This window comes from Lynx canadensis, chromosome X (assembly GCF_007474595.2).
Source record: "Lynx canadensis isolate LIC74 chromosome X, mLynCan4.pri.v2, whole genome shotgun sequence".
Taxonomy (NCBI): domain Eukaryota; kingdom Metazoa; phylum Chordata; class Mammalia; order Carnivora; family Felidae; genus Lynx; species Lynx canadensis.
The window spans coordinates 90027741-90054979 of record NC_044321.2 but is presented as its reverse complement, the minus strand read 5'-3'; the positions used below and the strand labels follow the sequence as shown (position 1 = coordinate 90054979).

The 27239-nt window shown below is 46.4% G+C and overlaps 1 protein-coding gene across 1 annotated transcript in view; it reads left to right on the top strand.

Moving 5' to 3' along the window:
- Positions 1-27239, top strand: part of AMOT (angiomotin) — a 63283-nt gene that overhangs the window by 6456 nt on the left and 29588 nt on the right. Inside the window, exons 2-8 of the mRNA XM_030305914.1 lie at positions 2127-2199; positions 8498-8646; positions 10575-11508; positions 18053-18530; positions 22715-22859; positions 23940-24032; positions 26578-26723. Of these exons, the coding sequence (XP_030161774.1) occupies positions 10637-11508; positions 18053-18530; positions 22715-22859; positions 23940-24032; positions 26578-26723 (1734 nt within the window). The 5' untranslated portion in view covers positions 2127-2199; positions 8498-8646; positions 10575-10636. The remainder of the gene's footprint in view (positions 1-2126; positions 2200-8497; positions 8647-10574; positions 11509-18052; positions 18531-22714; positions 22860-23939; positions 24033-26577; positions 26724-27239) is intronic.

Here is a 27239-nt window from a genome sequence, read left to right as displayed (position 1 = left end):
CTGCACATGCTTCTCATTATCCGAGAGGCCTGGACTCAATCAGTAAAGGAGCAGAGAAACCACATAATTGAAAGGAGAATGACGGTGGTGCATACTTGGAATATTTGTGGGAAGGGGATTGCTGACATCAGAAAATGTAGTGGCCTGAGTGTTAACAGCATTGAAGAGAAATAAGCTTTCTGTGTTTCTGTGCATCGAGAATTATTTTTAAGGAGATAAAAATATGGGCCAGGTTTGACATCCTTTTACGAAGTTGCCCTGGAAACTTTGATGAAGGTTGTTAGAGAAGAGTTCAATTAAAACCTTCCCCATTAGGAAGCTAATTAGTACATCACTTACTCGTTTTGGTTGTTTTCAAGGGGCAGGATTCGCATTGAATTAATGGCACTTCTTTCCATGTGACGGTAAAGTAAGATAAAAATCACAGATGGGGAAAATTATTTAGATAGCCTATTTTGAAGAAATCTAATTTCCACTTTATTACATTTAGGTTTTCAGTTCGGATTTTTGTCTCACTCTGTTTATATACAGTGATCACATTTTAGTTTAGAAACCAGTTTTACGTTTTGGATCACGGCCTATAAACCAAAGCTTATGAATCTGAGTTTCCCATATGAATTGGAGAAATACGGTGAATGACAATAAACCATTTTATTAAGGTAACATTTGTGGTTTTTTTCCGCAATTAGTTTCTCTTTGCTGTGTGTGTGTGTGTGTGTGTGTGTGTGTGTGAGGAAGGGAGGTAATTTTTTTTAATGTAAACAATTTTTGGAGCTAAGAAAGTTTGGATGACCCCCCCCCTACCCCCGAGAGCATTCTGTCTGCCTCAGGTTCTCAGGCTTCCTTGAGAGCAATGCAATGACTATTCTGATCTGGTACTTTTTGTGACTAGGCTAAGTGGTCGTCTCCTGGCAGCCTGAAACAGCGTGGTCACGATGGGCACTGGAGGGCAAGGTTCCTGTTGTGTCCTTTCTACTGTACTCTGTCTTTTTTAGGGGAATGAATACTTGCTTATGAAGTTTCAGGGCCATTTGGAGTAGAATAAGAATTCTGTAGCTAAATACGTAACATGGGTCTGCTGTGGTCCTCCTTTTCTCCAAAACTAGTAGGGGGCAGTCATTCTGTACGTGTACTCCCTGATGCTATGATGCTGTGCCCGCAGCATATGCCTACGCTAGTCTCAGAGAGTGGGACAGTTGGCTGGGTCCTGTGATTTGCACCTTTAACTGATTTTACCCTAGGCCTTCCTGGGAAGGCAGAGTCTAGATTTAGTTTTGCAGTGGCCACTCAGTCAAGACAGCTTCTGGGGGCCTGCAAGTCAGCGTGAGAAGGAGGGGCTGCCTTTGGGGAGTGACTCAGGCCCTTTGGTATGAAGATATGAAACTCTGGCTCCTGTCCATGCACCTGCTGGATGCCACACCTGCAGTCAGCACCTGAGCCCCACTCAGACACAAAAACCAGACCGAAGGCAGATGGGGCTCCCTTCAAAAGTGCTACAGCAGAACAGGGAACCCCTAATGATGTTAGGGCAGCACCACTGCAAATTACATTTAACCACTCCGGTGTTGATATGGGGAAACGTCTTAGGTATTTTCTTAGAGGTGCAGTGCACTGGCTTGCTCACGATACTGTTAGAGTCCCGAGAGAATTTGGCTTTCGTGGCGAATTTCTCTTGTGAACTGGAGAGTCGGGGCACCTGGGTGGCTCCATTGGTTGAGCGACCGACTCTTGATTTCTGCTCAGGTCTTAATGTCACGGCTTGTGAGTTCAAGCCCTGCCTTGGGCTCTGTGCTGACAGCACAGAGGCTGCTTGGGATTCTCTCCCTCCCTCTCTCTCTCTCTCTCTCTCTCTGTCCCTCCCCCACTCTCTCTCTCTCATTCTCGCTCTCAAAATAAATAAATAAACATTAAAAAAAAAAAACCCTGGAGAGTCAGTTCCATAGAGTTCTGTGTCTAGTAACCCAGCACAGAGCAGGAAAGTCACAAGACCTGGGTGCTGAGCCTGGCTCCACCAGTCAGCCACAGTGAAACCTTGGTCAAATTGGTTTCATGAGCTATCTGTACTGGACTTAAGTTTCTCCAGTTGTAAAATGGAATTAATCACATCTGCCTTTATTTCCTCACAGAGCTGCTGAGGAGGACAACTAGCAGAAGGGAAAGAGACTTTGTCTCCTCGGAAGAAAGGCTAAGAAACTAAAGGTAACAGAATTATGGTTCTTGCTATTCTCTGTCTTTCATTCCTTGTCTTCCTTCTGTTGCCTCTAGCAAAGTCTTTGGGAAGTTGCGATTTACTCAGTATGCAGTATGCAACCCTTCTGCATATTTTATGTGCCAGTCAACGTTTTAGGTGTTGGGAAGGGTACGGAGGAAAACCATGCACCCAGCCCGTGACCTCTAATCTCTTGCAGTCTGGCAACTTCCAATTTCTGCCTCGGTACTTAGAAGCTTAAAAGACAAAATTAGCTTCTCTGTCTCTGTCTCTCTCCGTCAGTTTCTCTTTCTCTTTCTCTGCATTGCAACTGGGGACTTCTGTACCTGGAGCATGTATTCCAACATCTAGATCTATGGGTGGGTGGGTGGGGGAAGCCGTGAGGTAAATCAAGAAATTTCTCTCTCACTACCACATTTGCAGAGTACCTGACCCTTGAATGATTGTTTCAAGGGTCCATCGTTAGTTTCATCCTTGGTTCTGCTCTACTCCTTGCCCTACGTGTTCCAGCCCACTCTTTGACCTTACCTGTTATCCATATGCTAATGACTCTCAAAGATATATCTGGGCCTATCTTTGGCTCCTCCCTTTCCAACTTCCCCAGTTATCAAATTGGTTATCAGATGTCTCATCTTCAGCTCATTGGTCTTTTCCTCTGGGAAGCTTTGCTCAGGTGGCCCAGAGTTTTTTGCACGGTCCTCTGTGTTTCCCGTTGGATTGTGCCCCCTCTGCTCGACCAGTAGCTTCTGGAGGACTGGACTCTGGTTTATTTCTTTTTTAATCCACCCTAGGAGCTATCCATTGCCTGGCTGTAGTAAATGCTCAATAAATGTGGAAAATACGGTGTGGTAGAGCTGCAATAGAGATGTGTGCAAAGTCCGGTGGCAACACCAAGGGGAGAGAATTAATTTTCCATATCGAGCACAGTTGGGAGCGGAGGGAAGATCGAGAAGGATTAGAGAACAACCTTCAAGGAGAAGGTGGAAAGCGGACCTACCCTCTTCTGAGAGCTCTGACTAAGCAGCCCAGGAAAGAAATGCCTGTTGTGTCTGCTCTTGCTAAGCCAGGGCATCTCTGGCCTGTTGCCTTCTCTGCTTATCTGTCTATAACACATTGACCATTTAAGACAGGTGCCACTTAGTCATATAATATTAAACAGAGCTGACCTTCAATGCGGCACCTTAACTGGGGCCGAAAATAGAGGTCCACACATAGGCTCCTTGGTCGTGTATACTTAGGTCTACACAGAAACATACCCTTTGCAATATATTGAAGATCGGTATTCGAAAACTAACAAATTGAATTCTCAGAATGTAGCAGGCTGGGTCATTAGAACTGAATGTCTTCAAGCTGACTGTCAGATCTTTCCAAGGGCAAAAATGAAACATGATATAAGCCATTACAGGCCATGAACCTGTTCTCACCCACCTGATGCTTTTACTAATTAGCTTCTTGGCCGGGTGGCAATTTGGGGCAAGTGCATGCAAGCTGGCTTCACAGGGGAGCCCACATTCCACTCTGCCATTTCGCAAGTCACTGGGATACTACACTGCTTCTCTTGGCTTCTTTCCCTCCCAGGAGTCCTGCTCTGCCCTGGTGGAAAAATGGGAGAGGAGAAAGTTTCATTAAATGACGGAGAGATTTCACGGGGCTTTGGTGTTTTGCTAGTTTTATTTTTGTAGTGGGTTGTCTAGAGTCATTCAAGTACCTCGATCCATTAATTTCACTTCTGGGATTCTATCATTAGGAGCAGATCCAAAATGTTGCAAAAGGCCAAGTCTCCAAGATGTTTTTATAACATTAGTTAGAGTAGCACAAAATCGAGAGCAATTTAAATGTCTTAACAATTGGAGAATGGGTAAGTGAATCTTGATACACATATGTAAGGGACAGTTACACAGTCATGGCAATGTATGTTGTGAAGTCTACACTGCTGTCTACACCATGGAGAAAGCGCTTACGACAAAGTGAAATAAATGTAGGATCCAAACTCCTATGTACATTAATATCTCATGGCCTTGTAAAACCACAAATACACACAGAAAACACCAAAGGAAGTGTTCTATATTGGTAACAATGTTTAGTTCGAGGTACTGGGATTGTGAGCGATGTTTTCCTCTTCGTTACAAATATTTGCCTGCTGTGTTTACATTACTTGTAAAAGAAAGTAAAAACAAAACTAAAAGTGAGTAGTATACCACCGAAGATAGGAATTTGGTAAAGTAGGCAGCTTCTAGGTATATTCTTAAACTTTTCTCAGTTTATGCTCAGTCTGATTTCATGGGCGACTTATCCCTTTTCGGAGGCAAGGAGAAATGGGATGTGATGATGTGCTCTATTTTTCCCACGGAATGGGTGTGTGTGGAGGGAGGTGGCATGGTGATGGCAACAGTGTTCTTGTTCCTAAATATGCCACTGCTCATGTACACTTCAGGGTTAATCATCTCCGTTGCCTATTAACATGTTCAAGTTAATTGCTTTAGAGTACAGAAAAGCGAAAGTGGGACCCAGTTGACCACACCTTTGAGTTACCATCTCAAAAACAGATAACTGACCCTGATTGTCAGTAAGATTTGGAAATGCGAAGGCCTTGTTGTGGTTCTTAAAATAATCTTACAACATAATCTAAATAGAGGTAGAGCTAGAAGCGAAGAGGTGGGGCCAACTCAAACTCGGTTTCTTAAGTCCGTGCTAGACTAAAGTAAGGGCAAATTCCAAGTTGCTATGACATTGACCAGATCAAGAACATAGGCCTGGAAATGGTTGATCAGTGGAGGTTCATGTTACTCTCCGACCCACCTGCCGATCTTGGCCTAAAGAGGAAAGATTTTGCAAGGTCCTTCTGCCATACTTCTAACTATACACATCTTTCTGTCTTCCCTCTTTGAATTTTTCCTCCCGCCATTAACATTTTACTTAGGATGGAAATGGAAAACTGGTGGTAGTAGTGAGCCAGGTTTATAGTCTCTTCAAACCAGAGCCAATTCAATTTAATGAATATTTATTAAGCGTCTTCTACACAGAAGCTAATATGCTAGATAATATATTAGAGTGGAAGGACCATTGCCCTGGCTCCAACACTTGTCAAGCTCTAGCACCTTCATTATACAGAAAGAGGGAGTTGGGCCACTAGATGGTCTCCTAAGAGTCTTTCTAGTTCTGGCCTCTGCTGATCTAAGAACCCCTGCATGCACAAAGACTGCGTGGCAAATAAAGGTTTTAAAGACAACTAAAAACTTTAATTCATAAAATTGCTGGGGTCTTCTAGATAAAGGGCCACTTTGAAATAACATTAATAGACATATTTTATTGAGCCTTTACTATGTCCAGGCTCTGTGCTTCGTATTTTACATGGATTACCTCCTTTGATGTTTATAACAGCCCTAGGAGGTAGCAGCACTGTTATCCCTATCTTGAAGATGATGAAATAAGATTTGGAGAGGTCAAGAGAAATGAACGAGGTCAGCTAATAACCCATAGATCCGAGATTTGAACTTCAGCAGTGTGAATCTAGGTCCAGGCTCTTATCCATGGTGTTTATACTGCCTGCGTGTCACCCATTGAAAGGTTAGGGCAAAGGCACTATTATTTCTTACATCCCAAAGGAAGTGAATTAGTATCCTGGATTGCAAGACTGTTGGGAAAGGTGTTCTCTAGGACACTTCAAGACACAACATCAACCAACCTGAGAGGACACGAGAGAATTCAGGGGGCTGTTTTACCTCTCTCTTTGTGTGGGAGTGTGTGTGTGTGTGTGTGTGTGTGTGTGTGTGTGTGTTGTGCACAGATATATGCACGTAGATGCGTACACATAGGGGAAGCTTTGAACTGGCTCCTTTCCATTTAGCTGGAAGTAAAATCATATGGAGCAAATTGACCGAGATTTAGCAGAGAAACAGGTATCCCAGACTTACACCTTCATCTTGGTTGGCAGAGTGAGGGTGGGGGGAAGACTAGGAACAGGAGGGAGGAGGGATAGAAAGATCTTGCAGCCATAATTTCACAGCTTATTTGAAGGGTAGGAATTTGGTCTGCTCTGGCCACCTTGTAGTGTGGGTTTTCTGGGACTTGGCTTGGGAAGCATCTGGGCTCTCACTAATGGGTTTTGGTTCAACCAAAACTGTGTTTGATTGAGGTATACTGGGAGGGTCCAATGACTGCAGATATAGTAAGAATTTAGCTTGGCCCTGCTCCCCTGTTGTTATTACATAAGAGCTGAACATGTAGATTCAAATCGTACTTTTAGAGAGAGAACCATGGATATCCTCTCTTCCCCTATCAAATATTCTCAGGGACAGCCTGTTTGTCCAGGAGAAACAAGGTTATTTTATTGATTGAAGATGATGTCACAACCCTGGCAGTGGCATGATTGAAGGTGTGGGCAGATTGAAGGTTGCAGAGTTCATACTATTTTAGTTCCTGCGCACGAGACAAGGAATCTTTTCGTTTCCTTTCGCTAATAAATAAATGGACTAGTGTTTTCCTTCTTATGTGACTCTTAACATGTAGACGAACATAAGTTCCTGAAGAAAAAAAAATCTGTAAATTGGAGAGGAATCAGCAAAGCTCTTTTCTTAGGCTGATTTCTTTTCCTCTTTTAGACAGAAACAAAAAAGGCCAGGGGGCGGGGTAGTGGGGAGGGCCAATCTGTGTCCGGTTGACATAAAGTGATTTGGGTTTTGAAAAGGATATGGAGGAGAGGGGACAAAATTAAGGGAAGAGAGTAAGATTTTGGACAAGTAAAGTTTTCTTTGTGAGAAGCTAGGGATGAGGAACAAACCAGTCAAAATCGGCATGAAGAATCTAAATAGTCCTGGAAAATAATTGTATGGTGGTTTCTCGCCAGGGGCTCAAGTTTAAAGGCCTCAGGCTGTTTTCTGCATGTTTCGGTTGGGAAAAAAAAAGACAACTGTTTTGTTCAGAATCGCACAATAGAAGCACGGTGTTATTTACTACACTCTGTTAATAGTCCAGCTTCGATTCCAATTAGAAGTTGTTCCTCTGCTTTGAAATTAGGGAAGACACCCTAAAATAATTACCTCGCAGATCGGAGATGATTTTGGTTATGATTGGGGTTATATGTTGGGCCAAAACAAGATGGAAAGACAAATATCCGTGTTTGCTCACGCTGTATCTCTTGAGTTTATTTTTGGCAACATCGCAAGGAAATAATGTTAAATTAATCACTGTGTGGTTTTGTGGCTTTTTTTTTTTTTTAAACTTGGATGTTTTGGACAGGCTCCCAAAATACAGAGACGCTTGTGTGCTTCCTTTTTGCATTGCCTTGCTCCTCAAATGGCATCTCTGATGTGGGTTAAAGAAAGCCTTTCCTCTGAGTGACAGGAGTGAGTCATGGCGAGGCTGGGACAGAAAATAGGAATGTGGATGATGTGTGTCTCACCTAAACACAAACTCCTCAGTTTTATAACCAGCTCGGTTGGGCCTGCAGGGCTTTGCGGGGGGTTAACCCAGTAATTCAGAACAAGGACTATCAAAATCCACCTCTGGTGGGTGTTTGCATCTAGTCTTTCTAATGTGAGTCTAGTAGTTTCCTTTCGGGGAGCTCCTGGGCAGCGGAAATGCTGAGAAAGCAAGTGGAGGCATCTTGTCCTTGGAGAACAGTTGGTACCATGTGCTGCGAAGAACACATGAGCCGTCAATCAGATTGTAAGCTCTGGGAGGGCAGGACCTATACGTTGTGTATCTTTTACCTCCTTCCTTGTGTCTAGCAGGAGGCTGGCAAATGTGTGGAATGGCCAGTATGCAATAAATACTTAATGACTTGGTTGAAAGGAAGTTTTGGGTTTCCTCTGCCCTTCTGAGGCTGTGGCTTTTAATTTGGAGCTTAACTGAGTGTCTTTTTTTTTTCCTTTTCTTTTCTTTCTTTCTTTTTTTTTTTTTTTTTTTTTGACCAAAAATCTACCATCTGATGACTGCCTTCCCTTCTGGGATGTGTTTAAAGGTCTCACCCTAAAGGTCACATTGGTTATGTCTTTTGTCATGTCCCACCATGCCAACTCAGAATGGAAGCAGCAGCAATCTTTGCCAGTCTGGGACCTGAACATTTGGATTCCTCTGGAGACTGGCTGACCTCCTGAACACAGGTGCTGGTAGTGAGGTTTCTTTCTCCCCTAATGGAAACGGACTCTGCCACTCATAGAAAAGGCAAACACCTGGGAGGAGAAGTCATTCCCTTGGAAGGACTGGTTTGGTTAACTGTTGGCCATTGGTGGCAAAATAGAAACGACGTTTTTATTTCTCCCTCCCTCCCCCTCCTGAACATTTCAGAGTGACCAGTGGTCGGACTCTTGGCGGCGCTTACCCTGAACCTGAGTGTTAGGGGAGAGGGAATCTGCCGTTGCGGTTTCTGGAGCTGCTCATAAGCGAGAATTCCCTATCCTGATCAAGGCTTTAAGCCTAAAAGAAAGCAGAAATAGGTATGGACCGTGTGTGTGTGTGTGTGTGTGTGCGCGCGCGCGCGCGCCTGTGTGTGAGTGCGAGCCTGTGTGTGTGCAGGGTGGGGCGGGTGTGGAATGGGAGGGGGTGGTATGCTTTCAGGGTCTGGGGCAGCTCAATTTCTGCATTTCCCTGCCTTGTAGGGTAGGTTCGCAAGTGATTTTGTTTTAACCATACATGCTCCCATTTCCACTTTTTTTTTTTTTTTTTTTGAGAGAGGAAAAGCAGTTTGGTAGTCATCTTTTCAGTTTAAAGGCACCAAAAGAAATTTACATGTTATGCTTGTCAGCCTCTCAGAAAATCCCAGTCTGACAGTTTAAATACAGGAGTCACAGACGGCCACGGGGAAGGAGGGAAAGGGCTGGTTGCTCAGCCCTTTGGGGCACACTTCCCCAAAGAATATGATTATTAGGATTTAAAAAAGAGCCTTTGGGAGGTTAACTGTGGGGTCAAACTGCTCCTTAGAACAACTGGAAACCAGGCAGCAATAATCACGCGAGAAGTACAAAAAAGAAGATGACCTTTTTTCTATCTACCATACACATCTTCTGGTCATTCCCTGCAGGACTGAAGGAAAGGGATCATGTTTGTAGAGAGACTGGAGGCTGTCTAAATATCATAGAAATCAGAGCCTGGAAGCCCAGGATTCCAGAGTTCTCATCTAAGAACCTGAGGCTGGTTAGGTTGACCTTTACGGTGACTTTTTGTGCGACATCATGCCCATTCTCCAACACTGCTCGAGACCTTTAGAGTAAAACTTTGATTATTGAAATATTGAATTGCAGTATTCACATGACAGACTCTGTCCAAAAATTGTATGAGCCTCTAATGAGTTTGTGTGTACTATGCCATGCAAAGAGAGAGAGGGGGAGAGACAGAGGGTTGGGGAGAGTTCACCCTACTACTAGTTTTTCAGGTGGGAAAATACAAGACAAGAAAAGAGGAATCAGTTGCTTAGGTTACCCTGTAAATCCATATCAGGATTAGAATTTGAATCTTGAGTCGTCTTACTATTGATAATCTGTTTCACTCAACCCATATTTCTTCCTTGGGAAGAATTAGTCGTGGTGTGGAAGGGGAGGGATAAGGTAATCGTACCCTTTCTAGAAGGATGACCTTTTTATTTTTCAATTTCTAAATACTGTCAGAGGCACACTTCAAATGAAAGAGGGCTTCCCATTTAAGCTCTTCCCTAGCCAACAACAACAAAAAAAATCTCAATGACTATTCCTGGATGGCTGAAAGAGAAACTTTGTCAATATCAGTTATCTCAAGCCCTTCTCTTATTAAGCCAAGGAGAATCCAAAATGGACAATACAAAAAGGATTAAAAAAAAAAAACTGTGTTTCAGAGTTTTATGAGATCAGAGAAAACGATTTGCATCAAGTGGGATCATTCTTATCCGGTGCGAGCCAAGCTGTCTTCACCTTTTATTTATCCTAGTTATTTATTTGGCTCTTTGTAGCTCCCTTCACATGCTGGCCTGCTTTACAGATCCTGTCTTTGGGGTAAATTCTCCCTGTTGGCCTGCCCCCAGTACCACAGCCATAAGAGTTGGAGTTTTCATTTAAGTAGAATACGGAGAGATGAATCTTCTGAGTAAGGACCTAGGAAAATTGCCCTCTCTGGTCACCCTACCTGACTGCTCCAGGTTTCCCCAGTTCTCTTAGGAATTAAGTCAAGATTGGATATCTAACCCATGCTACGTGAAAGAGGAAACAGTGAGTTCTTATGCCCCCAAGTTCCTCATCACGTCAGTGCTAGAGCCAGGAGTCACCAACAATTAACCTATTAATTCTATATTCTCTCTGGAATGGAATCCTCACCCCCCAAATACCCATATTCTTCCCCTTTAGAGGAATGACTTATCCATCAACTGGGTGTTAAGCTTCCTGTTTCCCCTTCCCAGGTCAAGGGCAGCCCAGGTGCCCAATTTCTCTCTCTCTTCACAAGGCACCACCAGCAATAGAGATGAGAAATTCTGAAGAGCAGCCAAGTGGAGGAACCACAGTGTTGCAGCGTCTGCTACAAGAGCAGCTCCGCTATGGCAATCCTAATGAGAATCGCAACCTGCTTGCCATACACCAGCAAGCCACAGGGAATGGCCCTCCTTTCCCCAGTAGCAGTGGGAACCCAGGCCCTCAGAATGATGTGTTGAATCCCCAAGACCACCACCAACAGCTTGTGGCTCATGCTGCTCGACAGGAACCCCAGGGACAGGAAATCCAGTCAGAAAACATCATCATGGAGAAGCAGCTTTCCCCCCGAATGCAGAATAATGAAGAACTCCCAACCTATGAAGAAGCCAAGGTCCAGTCCCAGTACTTTCGGGGCCAACAGCATGCCAGTGTTGGAGCTGCCTTCTATGTGACTGGAGTCACCAACCAGAAGATGAGGACCGAGGGACGGCCATCAGTTCAGCGGCTCAATCCTGGCAAGATGCACCAGGACGAAGGACTCAGAGACCTGAAGCAAGGACATGTCCGCTCCTTGAGTGAACGACTAATGCAGATGTCACTGGCCACCAGTGGAGTTAAGGCCCATCCACCTGTTACCAGCGCTCCCCTCTCCCCACCACAACCCAATGACCTCTACAAGAATCCCACAAGTTCCAGTGAGTTCTACAAGGCCCAAGGGCCACCTCCCAGCCAGCATAGCCTGAAGGGCCTGGAACACCGAGGCCCCCCACCAGAGTATCCCTTCAAGGGCATGCCACCCCAATCTGTAGTGTGCAAGCCCCAAGAGCCAGGGCACTTCTATAGTGAGCATCGTCTGAACCAGCCAGGGAGAACAGAGGGGCAACTGATGAGGTATCAGCATCCCCCTGAGTATGGAGCAGCCAGGTAAGAGAGTTCCCTTTCTGTCATTTCCTGGCCTCGTCCCCAACCAGCTTCTGCTGTGTGTTGGGAATCTTAAGGGAAGGAATGGGCAGGTGTTTGGTATAACCAACTCTGCAATGCATGGCTGGCCCCTGGCTTAGTCAATTTCCTGACAATCTGAATTTCTAGCCTCTTCAGCCATAATTAGTACCGTATAACATTCCCTTGACTTTATAGGTTGAGCACGGCCCCAACTGCCTAGTGGGCGAGCAGGAACGTGAGTCTTGATTTCTCCAGCGATACGCTGTCCTGTCTCCCGGGATTTTGAAGGAAGGGTCAGTGTTCCTCTTCTCGGGAGTTGTTAAGCCTTTCCTTGAGGAGCGGAGGCAAATTATCTTGTAGTTTAGTCTGGACTATCCTGTCACTTTTGGTTACTCCCCTGCGCAAAAGTCTCATCACTTATTTTTAGGACCGAATCTTTCCGCAGAATTACTATGATTCTTTCGGACACTAAACAGGCACCTCGATATTACTGCAGGGTGGGGAACTATATATGTGCAGGTTCAGAATGTTACTTGCCTCGTACTTCTGTTGCAGTTCATGAAGTCTGGACCGCTCCATCTTTCTTCTGTAGAGAGTCTGTTAGTTGCCCGTCTCATTTTTAATGTCTGAGTTAAATTCACATCATGTCACAGCGAAGTTTGATCAGATGCTAAAATGCAGAAAGAATACTGTTCCCATGACTTCTTTACCACTTGTCATTAGTTCAGGAGAACTATTTCATATGTTCAGTTATTCCTAAATAGACTTCTGAATTATTCAGAGGCCAGTTGTCCCATTGCTTTGTCACCAGACCTCATGATTCCATGATTGTGTTCATTGTTCTTACTGTTACCGTGGGGGCCACGTCTGCGATCAGTAGCAGTTCAGCATACAGGGAAGAGGGAAGGTTTCGACCATGGGCAACAATGATGGCAGTTATGTGTGGCGTCCCTGTCCTGTTACCATGGGTAATTATGGGTAACCGTGAGGTTTGAAGTCCCTGGACCTAGCAGAGGCCTCTTCCCAGATTAGGCCTGTGATCTCTTTATGGTCCAACTCTTTGCCTCCTGTCTCCTCACTTATTTGGGAAAGAGCCGCTTGGCTCGAAGTTCATTGGGTGACTCAGGAGAGAAGGCGGTCGGGTGGAGTAGGGTGAAGGTAAGAGAATGCACCTGGCATTTCCTGGTATTTCATTTTTCCCCCTCCAGGTCCTGTTTTATAGCCAGAAGCAATTCACTTTGGGCTCCACCCATAACTTGGCCAGTACAGGATTTTTTTTTTTTTTTTCCCTTAACCCAGGTTGAGTTCCTAACCTTTTTCAACCTCCTCTGTGCAGCTTTCAAAGGGCAGGAGCCTAAGTTCTGATAAGTGGCTTAGAACAGGAAATGGGGTAACGGACAGGGCCCTTCCGGTTTAAATGAGAGCCCCCATCTGCCCAGTGAAACGGAAGACCCAGGGAGGGGTTGGTCAGTTGGACTGCTTAGCTTAGTGGAAACCCATCCAAGCCAGCAAAACGTCAATGAGGCTGGGGATTTTTGTTTGGCGCTTCCCATCAGCATGGAAGAGCCTGTGGGACTCTGTCCCTTCTGTGGATGGGCTGACGTCTGTTGCCTTGTGGGAGGGGAGTGTGTCGGCTGGGGCGTGGAGCAGAATCCAAAGCCCCGCTTAGCACAAGGCCCGCCTTCCCAGGAAAGCTATTTTCAGAACTCATTCACCAGTCTTGTTTGTGATCTGAAATGACTCCCACAGTGTTTGAAGCTAGATGGAAAAGCCCTTTGATCTGCCTAAATAAATAATAAGGAGCCCAAAGAGGGATTTTTTTTTCTTCCCGTACTGATGAAACCACCAGAGAAATTTAGCCGCATGTATTTTACAGGAAGATGTCCTCCCTCCTATGTTATCTGTGGGTCTCTCTACCTATCCCCAAAAGCAGTAGGGCCCATGCTGATTACCCTCCTTTGAGCAGAATTTTAATACGCAGGTTTGCTCTAATAGTTTTGTTTTGTTTTGTTTTGTTTTTCCTCTATGGGAGAGGAACACGGTACTTGATACGCTTGGTGAATAATCAAACCTAAACCAGTCCTGATCGAAAGATGCTCTGTGTGGAGTTTGGGGTCTGCATCAGACAAATTCTGGCAATAAAATGTCTCCAGGGCCTGGGGTGAGGGAGTGGCACCTATTGACAAATTACTGGCAAGGGGAGGCAGTTGAACTGCTTTCCAGAAATGTGCTGCTTTTAGGTGGTGACACATTTTTCCTCCTTTATTTCCTTGAACCAACTTGCTAGACAGTTTGCGAGTACCTTTCCAAGTAACTGCTGCTAGCCCCAATTAGAAGACGGAATTCTTAGTTCTTAATCCATAAATTACAGATCAAGGCACAAAGCAAGGTCTCTGAACAAATTGCTGTTCAGAAAGCCTTTGTGTGCTTTTAGAGGTGCAGTGAAATGCTAGAGATTTGCTGTGAAAATGAACAAAATGATATAAACAATCTTTTTATTACTTCATCTTCCCTCTGCCCTCCTCCCTGCTTGAAAAATAAATATCCTGAATGCCCAGAACTCCAGATGGGGAACAAGGCCAAGCCATCTGAAGAATTAAAAGATTTTTGAATCTTTGTCTTTCTGAGTGCTGAGCCCTTTCTGCATCTGGAGTTTATACGTTTATCAACTGCTTTTAAAAAATTAAAACCTTTCTGTTTGTAAAGCAGCCACCTCCTTTCATTTGTTGAAATCATGCCCAGATCTGAGGTTTCTTAAAATCCTTGTTTAGTGGAATCTGAGGGTGACCTAACTCTGTAGTTCAGAGCAGGGCTGGTTGTGCAAGAGAAACAATCCAGGCTGTTGGTGGCACCCGCTCTGGTGAGAGTGTGCACGTGTGGGTTTGCACACGTGTGGGCCAGGAGTGTGTAGTGTGGGGGTGTGTGGGGGGGTGGGTGTGTGACTGAGGAGGGCGGGGGGTGAGGTGGGAGGGCGGAAGGTGCTGTGTCAGCTCGATGACAGGCTTTGGCTTTCCCTTTGTGCCCTTGCAAGCCGTCTTTGGGAGAGAGTTCCCCTGGCTTGGGGGAAGGATGCTGATTCTGGTCATTGGTCTCTGTCCCGCGTGCCTGCCAAGTCCCCTTTTCCTCCGAGCACCAGGGGCCCAGGTTGTCTTGGGAAGGAGCAGGATGAAGGGAGGGAAGGGGCAGGGAGGCAGGTCGGGGCTTCCATGGGATCATGTGATTCTATTGTCTGCAGGCAACTTGTTGTTCCTGGTTAATATGTCAGCAGGAAGTGATTTGCACTGCCTTACCGTGGAAGCGCTTGGGGACCGTGCCACTCACCCAGCTGCCACCTGTAATATTATCATTACTGTTAACTCTTATTATTTAATCTTGAGCGTAGTTTTGCTTCCTCTCACATCCCCCTCCCCCCAGCTCTCCCCGACCCCGTCATGCCTCTGTCCCCTCCTCTCAGGGGGAGCTCCACAGGAGTGTTAATACAGTCCTGCTTTATTTTTGTGGTGGGTGGATGCTGGAACCCAGATGGAGTTCGTTGGCTGGAGGGCTTCCTCTCCTTTTGTGACTGCCCAAGCCTTGCTTCATGTTTGCAAACCTGCCAGGGATGGACTGCCTGGTTTTCCCAACATCATGGTGCAAGTGAAATCTGCTTCCTTTTCCAGCCTGGGGAGCCCGAGGGGCAGCTACCTTGTCTCCATTCTTTCTGTTTTTTTTTTTTTTTTTTTTTTAGTGTTTATTTACTTATTTTGAGAGAGAGAGAAAGAGAAAGAAAGAGCGAGCTGGGGAAGGACAGAGAGAGAATCCCAGGCAGGCTCCGGGCTGGCAGCCCGGAGCCCAACGCAGGGTTCCGTCTCGCAGACCTGGAGATCATGACCTGAGCTGAGAGATTGAGAGTCGTTGGACGCTTAACTGACTGAGCCACCCAGGCGCCCCCTTGTCTCTGTGATTTCTAAGTAGAGCTCAGAGTCGGGACCGGAGCCACTGCTGTCCCGGGCTTATCTGACTCTAAAGACTTCTTTCCAGAGACCTTGTGATCTCTTCCTTCCCCAGGCCCCCGGGAGGCCACGTACTGAGGGCATGGAGGGGCCTTTCAGCCTCCAAGCAGGAGGGAGGCCAATGATCAGTCTGTTTGAGAGAGAGGCCTGGGCTACTGATGGGGCCCAGAGGAGCCGGGAGGAGGAAACCCATTTCAGAACTGGGCATTCAGTCTTTAAAAAAGAACACCTCCCAGGCCTGGGGTTGCCAAATCTTGGCAACAAGGATGAAGGTTTATTTGGTCATTTTTTCCCTTAAATTTTGAGAGCTGGATTGGAGAACATGAAATTAAAAGTCCCTCTTTTCCTCCCAGGAGAACCAAAAGCCCCAACAAATCCCATTATATTCTAACTCTCGGGATCTATAAAAATAATGAAAGCTCTCACTCCAAGCGGAAGGAGAGCACGTAGTCCATTTTACCCCTACGGAAGCTGAAGATCCACGGTACAGAAAACAGGGACCATTGATGGAGCTGAGATACAGAGCCCAGGTGTTGAGCCTGGGTTCTGGCCAGCATCTAGGTTATTGGGTATCCATTAGCAAGTGTCTAGAATGATTTTGCAGCTGTCAAAAGCCCTTCCAGAGAGGATCTCTCTTTCTCTCTCACTCTTTTTTTTTTTTAAGTTTATTTATTTATTTCGAGAGAGAGACCGAGCAGGGGAGGGGTAGAGAGAGAGGGAGACAGGGAACCCCAAGCAGGCTCCGCGCTCGAACCCATGAACCGTGGGATCATGACCTGAGCCGAAACCGAGAGTTGGATGCTTCACCGACTGAGCCGCCCAGGCGCCGCATTGAGGATCTCGTGTAGGGATAGATACATGAACAATAACAGTAACTGAAGTGTGTGTGGGAGGGACGTGCTTTAGCATCTGAAATGCCAGTTTTAAAAGTTAATTGCTCCTAGTGATTTGCCCCAAGTCCCCCATGAATTTGATGCAATTTAGTGCCAAGATTAAATGGATATCCCATACGTAAAATCCCTAACAAGGTCAACCTATCTCACTAGGAGGTAGACAAGAGACTCTTTGTAATTCCTACTGAGCTCAAAAATGAGAAGAGCCCAGTATTTTTGCAATTCATTCGTGACCTCAGGAACAAAACGGGCTCATGCAGATTAAGTAACTTGAGCAAGGTTACACGGCTAGTAAGCAGTAGAAAAGGTCTCCAAATTCTGTCGGGATCCAAATCCCATGCTCTTAGCCATCTGTCTTCCCTGGATTGAGAAATATCAGCTGTAGGACAAGCATCCACAGGATGTGGGAGTATATGAGGTTAGTTGGGCATGGGCTGGGGGATGAACAAGTTTCTCATCTTCAGCGTTTACTTACAGATATTCTTGCTGGTAGTGGTGATGGTGAAAGTGATCTGTTCACATACTGTGATTGTTGCCCTTAATGACTAATAGTCCGGTGTTAGGTACAAAAGTAGGAGAGCCACATTAAGCAGTGTACCAAACCTCTCTTTCTAGAACTTTCTACAAGGAATAGGCTGGGGATCTGAACATCGTGGTGTGGAAATCAATGAATTGTGGTAGTGGTGGTGTCTCTAATGTCTGAGTGTCTGCATATCCTCAAGTAGTTTTCTGTGACTGTATGAATTATGAAAGAGAGCTGCTGATAGCAAGAAGAGGGCTGGTTTTGACTGTAGTTTGCCATTTGCTTGTGGGCAAGTGGAACATATTTTCTAAATCTGACTCTGCACGTGCTGACCACATACAGAACGTCAGAAGAGTGTTTAAAATAATGACGTGAAAATCACCTTCTGGAAGACTCATTTAAATGCTTAGACCTTCAGTTAAGCATCGGACTCTTGGTTTCGGCTCAGGTCATGCATGATCTCACGGTTTTGTGGGTTTAGGCCCCACAAAGGGCTCTGCACTGGCAGCACGGAGCCTTCTTGGGATTCTCTTGTCTTCCTCTCTCTCTGCCCCTCCCCCGCTTACACTGTCTCTATCTCTATCAAAATAAATTAATAAACTTAAAAAAAATGTAAATGCTTAGACTTGAGGGGTGCCTGGGTGGCTCAGTTGGTTAAGCATCCACCTCTTGATTTCGGCTCACGTCACGATCTCATGGTCGTCGTGGGATCGAGTCCTGCCTTGCTCTCCACACTGAGTGTGGAGCCTGCTTAAGATTCTCTCTCTCTCTCTCTCTCTCTCTCTCTCTCTCTCTCTCTGTCTCTCTCTAACAAAAGATGCTTAGATTTGAGCAACCAGAGTACAGGCATACGTCACTTAGATTTTCACCAAACAGCCCTGGAAATCACCTGGCTCAGTCGTCCACGGGATCACACCTCTGTCAGGCACTCACAGGTCAGGCCTGGAAAGAGCTGTGGAGGTCTTTGCAGAGATTTCCTTAGTCTAACCCTGCCTGCTCCTTACTTTGCAGGGACCCCGGGGGGCATCGGAAGCCTCCTCATCTCACTTCCCTGTGCCCTTGTCCCCCAGTGCCTTCGGAGAGAGCTTAACCTGAGTGCGCCCTCCATGTTTTTACAGGCCGGCGCAGGACATCTCATTGTCGTTGTCGGCCAGGAGTTCACGGCCTCACAGTCCTACTTCTTCCCTCACGTCTGGGGGCTCCCTGCCCTTGCTGCAGTCTCCACCAGCCACAAGACTGTCTCCTGCCCAACACCCCTTGGTCCCAAACCAAGGAGACCACTCGGCTCACCTGCCTAGGCCACAGCAGCATTTCCTTCCGAACCCGGCTCACCAGAGCGATCATTACCGGCTCACTCAGCCTGGCCTGGGTCAGCAGCAGCAACAGCACCACCATCATCACCAGCAGCAGCCAGGAGAGGCCTATCCAGCTATGCCTCGGGCCCAGCCATCGTCCGCTTCCTATCAGCCGATGCCAGCGGACCCCTTTGCCATTGTGTCCAGAGCCCAGCAGATGGTTGAGATCCTGTCAGACGAGAACCGGAACTTGAGGCAGGAGTTGGAAGGATGCTACGAGAAGGTGGCCAGGCTGCAGAAGGTGAGGCCCCCGTTCGGGGGTATCAGAGTCGTCTTTCAATCTTATTTGTTTCACATCGATGTAAGTCTCCACTTACTGGTGCCTGCACGACTTCTGGGAAGGTCTTCTGGATTCTTCTCTCTGAAGGTTAGGTGTGGATCAGACTTGGGGAAAAGCCTTCTGCCTAACTTTCTAGGGGAAGTCACATTTGACATCTGTGTGAGGAGAAAACAAAACAAAACAAAACATAATTACACTGTTTTCCCAGACACCGTAGCCCTAATGAAAACTTGACTGGTTGGTTTCAAATTCCAAAAGGCAGAGAAACTTCTTCGTAAGGTCAAGAACCCTGACCATACCTGTATAGGTGAACATCCTGCCAGCCTTTTGTCTCGGTTATATTTTCCCCAGTACTGAATTGGGATCTTCAATGTGAAACCACAGTTCCTACAAAAATCTCACCACTGTAGTTAGATCCAGATCCTGCCCTGCCTTGTTCTGGAAAAGTCTTAGAGCGCTTTTCCAAGTTGGAGTTCTCATAGCAACTTTTTTCAGCACCTCTTCTGTTGCCTCCTTTTTGCTTTGGTTTTCCCCTGCAGCTCACATTCAGCATCTGCTGTCTCTCTCTGGTGTGTGTGGGGGGCAGGAGGGGCTTAGCACCACAGCTGGGTGACAGGTGCCAGCCCTAGGCTGAGGAAGTACAAAAACGGGTGTATGTCCCATAGAGTTCACTTGCTTCTCTGGGCCCGTCCTGTCTTCTCCAGCTGGGACTTTAGCTCTTGAGTGCCCTAAGCTAGGAATCTTAGCTCTTGGCCTCCAGTGGCTGTCGGTGAATAAGGTTATGCCTTTGGCAGCCTCTTTGCAGCTTTTCTCATTGTGGTGCTCATGTGGTTTTGATCTCCCGACAACGTGAACTGTTCCGGGGAGGTGAGGGTGAAGGTGTGGGAGGGAGGGGACATTGCCCGGTTTTGTTCAGCAGCTCTGTCCTTAGGAGACACCCAGGAGTGGAAATTTCAGGGGCCCGAATGAAACTGAGAATTTGTAAACACCAGATCTGGGCCCTAAAGTCGAAGAGGGCTTACTGTCAGCTGAGGATTTTTTTTTTTTTTTTTAATGTAGCAAAACCACCTCCCTCAAAGTGTGCCAAAATCTGGACGGGATTTCTTGGGGTTGAATGAGAAGCGTTTCTGTCTGGCTTTGCCCCCCCCCCACCCCCACTTTTACATTTTCTCCCTCCTCTCGTTTAACTGTACATCCCTCCCCCAGTCATACTGGTGCAACAAATTTAACCATACTCTCACTCTCAAAGCGGACTGGCCTGTTTGGCTGATTGGGTTAAACGGTTAATACCCCTCCCCAAACTGTCTATTTCAGGGTGGCTCCAGCCCCGTCTCTGACGCAGTGATCGGCAAGGTGGGTGACAGGGGAGAGAAGCAGAATAGGATTTGTGTCGTTGTTTGTTGTTGCTTGTTCCCCAGTGGGGGGAAAGATGCCTCAACCAAGTGTCATTGGCACAGCGTGAGTGTTGCGGGGAGTGAAGGTTGACCCAATGCCACAGTGAATGAGAGGCATAAGTGGGGCAGAAGAGGGAAAGGAAAGGGGGAAGAGTATGGTAGATACCAGCTGGTGCTAGACAAAATACGAAGGTCCGAGGCTCATGAGGGGAATAATTAGACAGAAACCCACCACCACATCCCTCTTCCCTGCCCCCACCATCCTAGACCAAACCAGGGGATATGCCCTTCTGTGACTTCTTTTCCTGGAAAGTCCTGTGGACAGAAGTTAACACTGGTCCATCTGGGGGGGGGGGGTACGGCGTCTACACAGGGGGTAGGGAAAAATTTGGTACCAGATCTTGAAATAGCACTCCGAACAACGGGAGTGAAGGGACTGCCCTCCGGGTGTGGCATTCTGTGAGGGGACTGGAAAGCCTTGCCTTCTCAACGCTGCCCAGAGCCAACTAATACCAAGCCTGATCTTTCAAATGGAAATGTTTATTTTCTGTACCCAGCACTTGAATTTCATGCACGAGCTTTATCGGGCCCAGGCCTCGCAGATCTTGTCTCAAAATGCCATTCACCAGTTTTCACCTTCTGTGCTGTTATCTTGGTGCCATCTGCAAGGAGAAAAACACTCTGGAGTCCGCTCTTTTCTTTGGTGTAAGCCTCATTTGTTTGCAGGCAGTCCTGCCTCAGGCATCATTTTGGAGCTGGGGCAGGTGGAATCTGAGTTGTTTGGTAACCCAGCCTTTCCCCCAGTCTCCCGCTGGAGGCCTGATATTTCTCTCCATAAAGTACCCCGAGCTGTGTTAAGAAGGGTCGTGGAAAACTGAGAAGGAATGCGGAATGGTTGTAGGAGTCAGATTTAATTTGCAAATTGCTTAATAGGCCATGGGGTTTATTTATCTTACATAAATTATATGCAAATATCTCTGTGGCTGTTTTGTGTGCAATGAAGCTATACTGGTTACGGAAAGACTCTGGAGTCTATTTCGTGTTTTCTTCCCGATTCGGGCTGATCTGGGGCAAGACCCTTTCTCTTTGAGGTTTTGTGTGTTGTTGGGTTTTTGTTGTTGTTGTTGTTGTTGTTGTTGTTGTTGTTGTTGCATTTTACAGGATTTGCACTGGTGTCATAAAACACAACTCCGATCACGAATTTCTGTTCAAAAATCTGTCCTGGTCTCCCACTACGGGAGAAAGTCCAAATACCTGGCATTAAAGCCCTTTTATGATCTGACTCCAGTCTATCTTTGCAGCCAGATCTCATCAGCTTCCGTCCGTGTACCCCACAGTGTCCAGCCAAATGAGACTACTGGTCATTCTGGGAATGCATTCGCTCACTCAGAATAGAATACCCTTCCCCTCACCTCTGCTCATTGAAATCTGACCCAGCTTTCAGGATCTGACTGAAATGCCACCTCCTGCCTGAAATTGTTTGCCTCTCCCCTCACCCCAACCAGGAATACCTTTTCCTCCCCTGCTCTTTTGTGGCACTTACTTCTACTGTTGTGAATAATGCGTCCTTCTCTATATTCTTGTTCTTGATTAGGTTGAGAGCTCCTTGAAGGGAAACAATAATGTCCTCATTCATATTCACACACCCTACCGCATTTAAAAAAAATTTTTTTTAACATTTATTTGTTGTAGAGAGACAGAGCACGAGCAGGGGAGGGGCAGAGAGAAGGAGACACAGAATCCGAAGCAGGCTCCAGGCTCTGAGCTGCCAGCACAGAGCCTGATGCGGGGTTCGAACCCACGAACCATGAGTTCATGCCCTGAGCCAAAGTCGGAGGCTTAACCGACTGAGCCACCCAGGCACCCCACCCCCACCGTATTTGTTAAACGTTTATTTATTTGTGTGTGTGTGTGTGTGTGTGTGTGTGAGAGAGAGAGAGAGAGAGAGAGACGGAGAGGGAGAGAAGAGCGGGGGAGGGGCAGTGAGAGAGAGGGAGACAGAATCCAAAGCAGGCTCCAGGCTCTGAGCTGTCAGCGCAGAGCCCGACACGGGGCTCGAACCCACAGACAGCGAGATCATGACCTGAGCCGAAGTCGGACGCTTAATCGACTGAGCCACCCAGGTGCCCCTCCCCACCATAGTTTTAAGAGTTCTGTAAATATTTGGCCCTTGGTAAAAGTTTGTTAGATTGAACTGAACTACTGCATAAGGCTGAGGCTTAGAGTTTTTGGGCTTCGCCTCTGCCACTAACTCGATCTCAGAAAGGGCAGTTTTACTTTTCTGTCTGCTAAGATGGGAGGAGGTGTCCTTGTGAAGGCAGATATCTGGGCAAATTGAAACAAACATGGGAAAGCCCTTTGGAAACTCTGGAATAATGTTATCTATGTACCATATACATTATTAATAGTATTTTCAAAATTAGGAAGATTCTTATGCAGAAATGAAAATCATTTATAACTGTACTGATGAAATTTATTCTCTCCTACCACCTTCTCTGACGGCAGAAACGGTATTTGTTTCTAACCTGAGGGAGTCTCGTGACCCTGTGAATTAGTTGCTGAGCTGAAGGTTGATTTTAGCAATTCTTCTGGGAAACTTTTCTCATCTGACTGTGTTGTGCTGGCGTCGGGCCATCTGTAAAGCCCTGGGAGAAGCTGTTATTAAGGATTTGCATATATGTTTTCAGACCATCTTTCCCATTAAGCTCCTACCATCCCCACTATCTTTCCTCTTTTTTTTTTTTTTTTCAGGTGGAGACAGAAATCCAGCGAGTCTCGGAGGCATATGAGAACCTTGTAAAGTCATCCTCCAAAAGAGAGGCCCTGGAGAAAGCCATGAGAAATAAGCTTGAGGGCGAAATTCGAAGAATGCACGACTTCAACAGGGATCTGAGAGGTGAGGGACTTCCTTCTGAAGCGCTGGCCAAGGTAGTGAAGGGAAAGGCGGGGGAGTGTACCTTCAGGCTCTCAGGGCTTGACCACCCCGCTAGCATGGTCGCTAAGTTGCAGGGCATAGATAAGGCTAGGGTTCCGGAACTGCAATAGAACTTGGTCCCAAGTTTGCTTAATCGAAGTGGGATGAGGTGATGTCTGAATCAGACGGTGTCCCTCCCGTGACTCCCGGATCCTCCTGGCCCTGCCCCCACAATCTGTGCTGCTTCTCTTCCGTTATGGGTTTTGCAGAAGCCTGTCTTGGGGCGGTGCAAGCTTGAAACAGTGACGTCCTCCACTGTTTCTAGGGCTCCCTGCTTGTGTTTCTACCTTAACCTTCATCACCTTCAAAACTGATGGCCTGGGGGAAGTTATCTTCCGTCTTTGGATTTAGATGACCTTATTGATCAAATGAGACAACTGAACTGGATGCTGCCCATGGTCCCCTTCTAGCTCTGATGTCACACGATTTTAAAGACTTTTTATGACGACTTTGGTGCTCTTTTTTCCTGGTGAATGAAAGATGTCATATATTCAGGGGTAGATTCCTTCATTCGCATCTAGAATTCCACACTTAGGTTTTATCAGTGAGGAGTGAAAGTGTTCGGTACTCACCTCCTCCTTCCCTACCATGGCTTAGGTCTGTTTGGGGTTCCACATTTGCAAATCTGTGTCTGTGTCACCTATTCCTGAGTAACAAGAAGAAGCAGGCTTGTTTTGCCCAAGATCAGTATTTATTTTTTTATTTTTATTATATTTTTTTATTTCGAGAGAGAGAGAGAGAGCAAGAGCACGAGTGGTGTCAGGGCAGCGAGAGAAGGAGAGAAAATTCCAAGCAGGCTCCACCCTCTCAGTGCAGAGCCCGACGCAGGGCTCAAACTCATGAACCGCGAGACCATAACCTGAGCTGAGATCAAGAGTCAGATGCTCAGCTGACTGAACCGCCCAGGCGCCCCCCTCAAGATCAGTAGTTAGAGGGCAGACACCATGTGCTTGGAAGTTCGTATATGAGGACCTGTTTGTTGATTGTCTTTGAATTCCACAGAGCGTCTCGAGACTGCCAACAAGCAGCTTGCGGAGAAGGAATATGAGGGGTCGGAGGATACTAGAAAAACCATCTCTCAGCTCTTTGCAAAAAGTAAGTCTGAAAGCTCCAGCAGCAGGTATGAATGTGTGGTTGGGAACGAGATGTGTAAAAAGATCACACAGTTCTGTTATCCGTCTAGAACAGCCAGAACAGAGTGAATGCCATCTAGGGATTCTTTTTCCTGTTGGGGCATAAAGTTGGGAGTGTTGTTCTTTTCCTTCTAGGCCAAGAAGGCTGCTTGCCACATTTAGTCACATCGACGTGGCTCCTTCTGGATTAAAGCAGAGAAGCCCCTTTGAAATCCCTGCTTTTGTCAAGGCTAGCTGCAAAGGACCTCAGTGAACATGGGGTCGCTTAATGTTGAAGGGATTTATTGTTGAGGGCTCCATGTGCTGGCTCTGGTAGAGATGGGATTAACATGCAGGACTGATGATTAGTGTTTGGGATACCTGATGTGCACCTGCGGCTCCCTTGGTTCAACACCCTGTATTAAATCATATCGTCACATATTGGCAGACTCCAAGGGCAGCTACAGGAGGACCCGCCGCTATGGCCTGAACTAGTGACTCTGGTTGGAGAGTTGGAGGGGTGGGGGAGGGCAGAACTATGTCTTTCCTCATAATACTGTTTCCTTTGTCTGGAAATACTCCGGAGGACCGTGACAATGAACTAATCCTGTTCTTTATCGGTCCCTAATAGACTCCACCCAGCTAGACAATGCCTCATTCTTTCCAATTGCTACAATAAAACCAGCAATAAAAACTATGCAGTGGATTGAGTCCACAGGGGGAAACAGATGAACTACCCTCGCTTCTGCAGATGTCCATAATTGGTGTTCCCTACTCCCAGTCTCCCTCACTGGGGCTCCCAGCTAGAGTAGTGCATGGTGGGGACTTGTCAGGCCCCATCTCTGCTGGGCCTCCACATGACCCTTTCAAGTCATTCCATGCGGCTTCTAGTCAGCTTTTACAAGTTTGTTTGATCTTCACTTACAATACCCCCCTCCCTTCCCAGGTTGCTCTGTTGTGCTCTGGCCTCAGAAGTGGGGCTTTTTTTTCTTCCTCATTTCCCTGAGCCTCCCGTTCCTTTGTCAGTATGTCTTAGAGGGAAGAATGTTGTTTTTCTGGTGTCATCAGTACCTCGTGTAAATTGTTGTGAAGTTGCTTTTGCGGTGTCACCGTTACCCTGGAAGTTAGTTCGCTGGTGGAGAAGATGGCGGCCTCCCAGGACAAAACAAAACAAAAGAGAAAAATGTATGGATTCTTGCCCTGAGATCTGCTAGTTCATATTCCTCCGTGTGTGTGTGGCGATGGTATTTCAGGTGTGCCATGAGCTCTGCTACTGGTTTATACAATGTGGGAATTTAGTAGAAACAAAAATTGTATTAACAATGCGGTGAGGGACTGTCGAATGGTTCTAGAAGGGAAAAATGGACTCCACTCAGCAAGCGGGGAAGAGGGCATGACTTACGGCCCTTTAGTTCTTTTTGCCTTTGGACATCGACGGGGTGCTGCATGGTTGGGGCTGTGGCAAGAGCCAAGAAGGTCCTCTTGAAAAGCCTCCCTGGGGAATGTGCTCCAGTTACACTAAAGAGACCCAACCAGCTCAACCCTAGGAGAAGGCAGTCTCATTAGAAAGAGTTTAGAACAGGCTGGCCTTAAGTATGGGCTCCAGTGTGTCCTCAATTACTAATTGTGAGACCTGGTACACGTTATTCAAGCCCTCCGAGTCTCGTTTTTTTTTTTTTTTTTTTCCATATACAAAATGGAAAAGAGAATAACGCCTTCCTTGTATGGCTCTCCTGAGGATTAAGTTAGTACAATATTTTGGTGTGCAGTGAGTATTCAACAAATGTTCATTTCTTTCCGAGGTACCCCTCTATGGGTAGGTAAAGGGAGTGTGGGAGGGAACCCGGGGCTGCCCTATTAAAGTTTCTCTTAGAAACTTAAGTATCACGGTGTGCAGAGGAAGGGCACTTTAACCCCCAAGTGAGAATCAAAACTGTCCCTTTGCGTTTCTGGTATGAGGTTTGTCCCCGTTAAAACGGGAGGGACCTAGAAAGGCAGGGGGGTATCTACACGTGTCATGGTCATCTGTACCTACAAGGCAATCCTGGACTTATTTCAGTTGGAAAATCACGTCAGTGAGTAAAGGGTGGGATTTCAGGTTTTCTACATTCTACGGAATACCATTTTTAGATCGATTTAACATATTGTCAGGAGGAGGTAACTGGGAAAATTTCGGGGGGCTCAGTTGCTCTTTTGCCAATACAAGACCACTTGAGGAAATACAATTGAAGACCCAAGCCTACCTGTTCTGTGTGTGTGTATTCTTTGCATAATACTTTTCATAAAACTTTTTTTTTTTACATCTGCATTCACCTTGCTTGTGTACCACAACCATTGTTAGGTGACTTTTCTGAGTTTACATAACAAGTTAGCGGTAGAGCCAATGATAGGGTCTCAATCTTGGGTATCCTGGTGCATTTAGCCGTGTGTTAGAGGATATCTAGTAATGGGTATGATTGTCAGTTTTGCTCAGGTAAGCTTTTGAGCTAGCTCCAGAATGGCGGTATTGATAATTCATGTCTTGATAGATAAGGAAAGCCAGAGGGAGAAGGAGAAGCTGGAGGCCGAGCTGGCCACTGCCCGTTCTACCAATGAGGACCAACGACGACACATTGAAATCCGAGACCAGGCCCTGAGCAACGCCCAGGCCAAGGTGGTCAAGCTGGAGGAAGAGGTATGTGCGGTTTCCTTAAGGTAGCATATGAGTCCCAAAGAGGGGGCGAGCTGGGAAATCAGGGGCACTGGGGACTCCCCATTTTTGTGAACTGGCACCTATGCTCCCCCCCAACCGGAAGGTACCATCTGCTACTTCTCCTTACAGCTGTCCCGGTGTGAGTGGACTTTGATTTCTTTCTTCTTCCCTGCAAGTCCTTTCCTTTGGCTCCAGAAGAGAAAATCACCAAGGTCAAGAAGTAATTTCCATTTGCTCATTCAAATAGTAAACTGACCACCTCCTTCCAAGTTCTTACTATGGACCTAGCCCTGCCTTAGGCTTGTGACAGATGCATATTTTTTTTTTTTAAATTTCTGCCCTTATAGGGCTTTAAAGCTTTCTCTTAGAAGGGCTAAAAAATGGCTCCAGATATCTTAAAGTACTCCAAGGATCTTAAAATCAAAATGGTCCTTGTCTCCTGATATTCAATGGGAAGTTGGTCCACTCGGGTTAAAAAGAAAAAAGAAGAAGAACCTT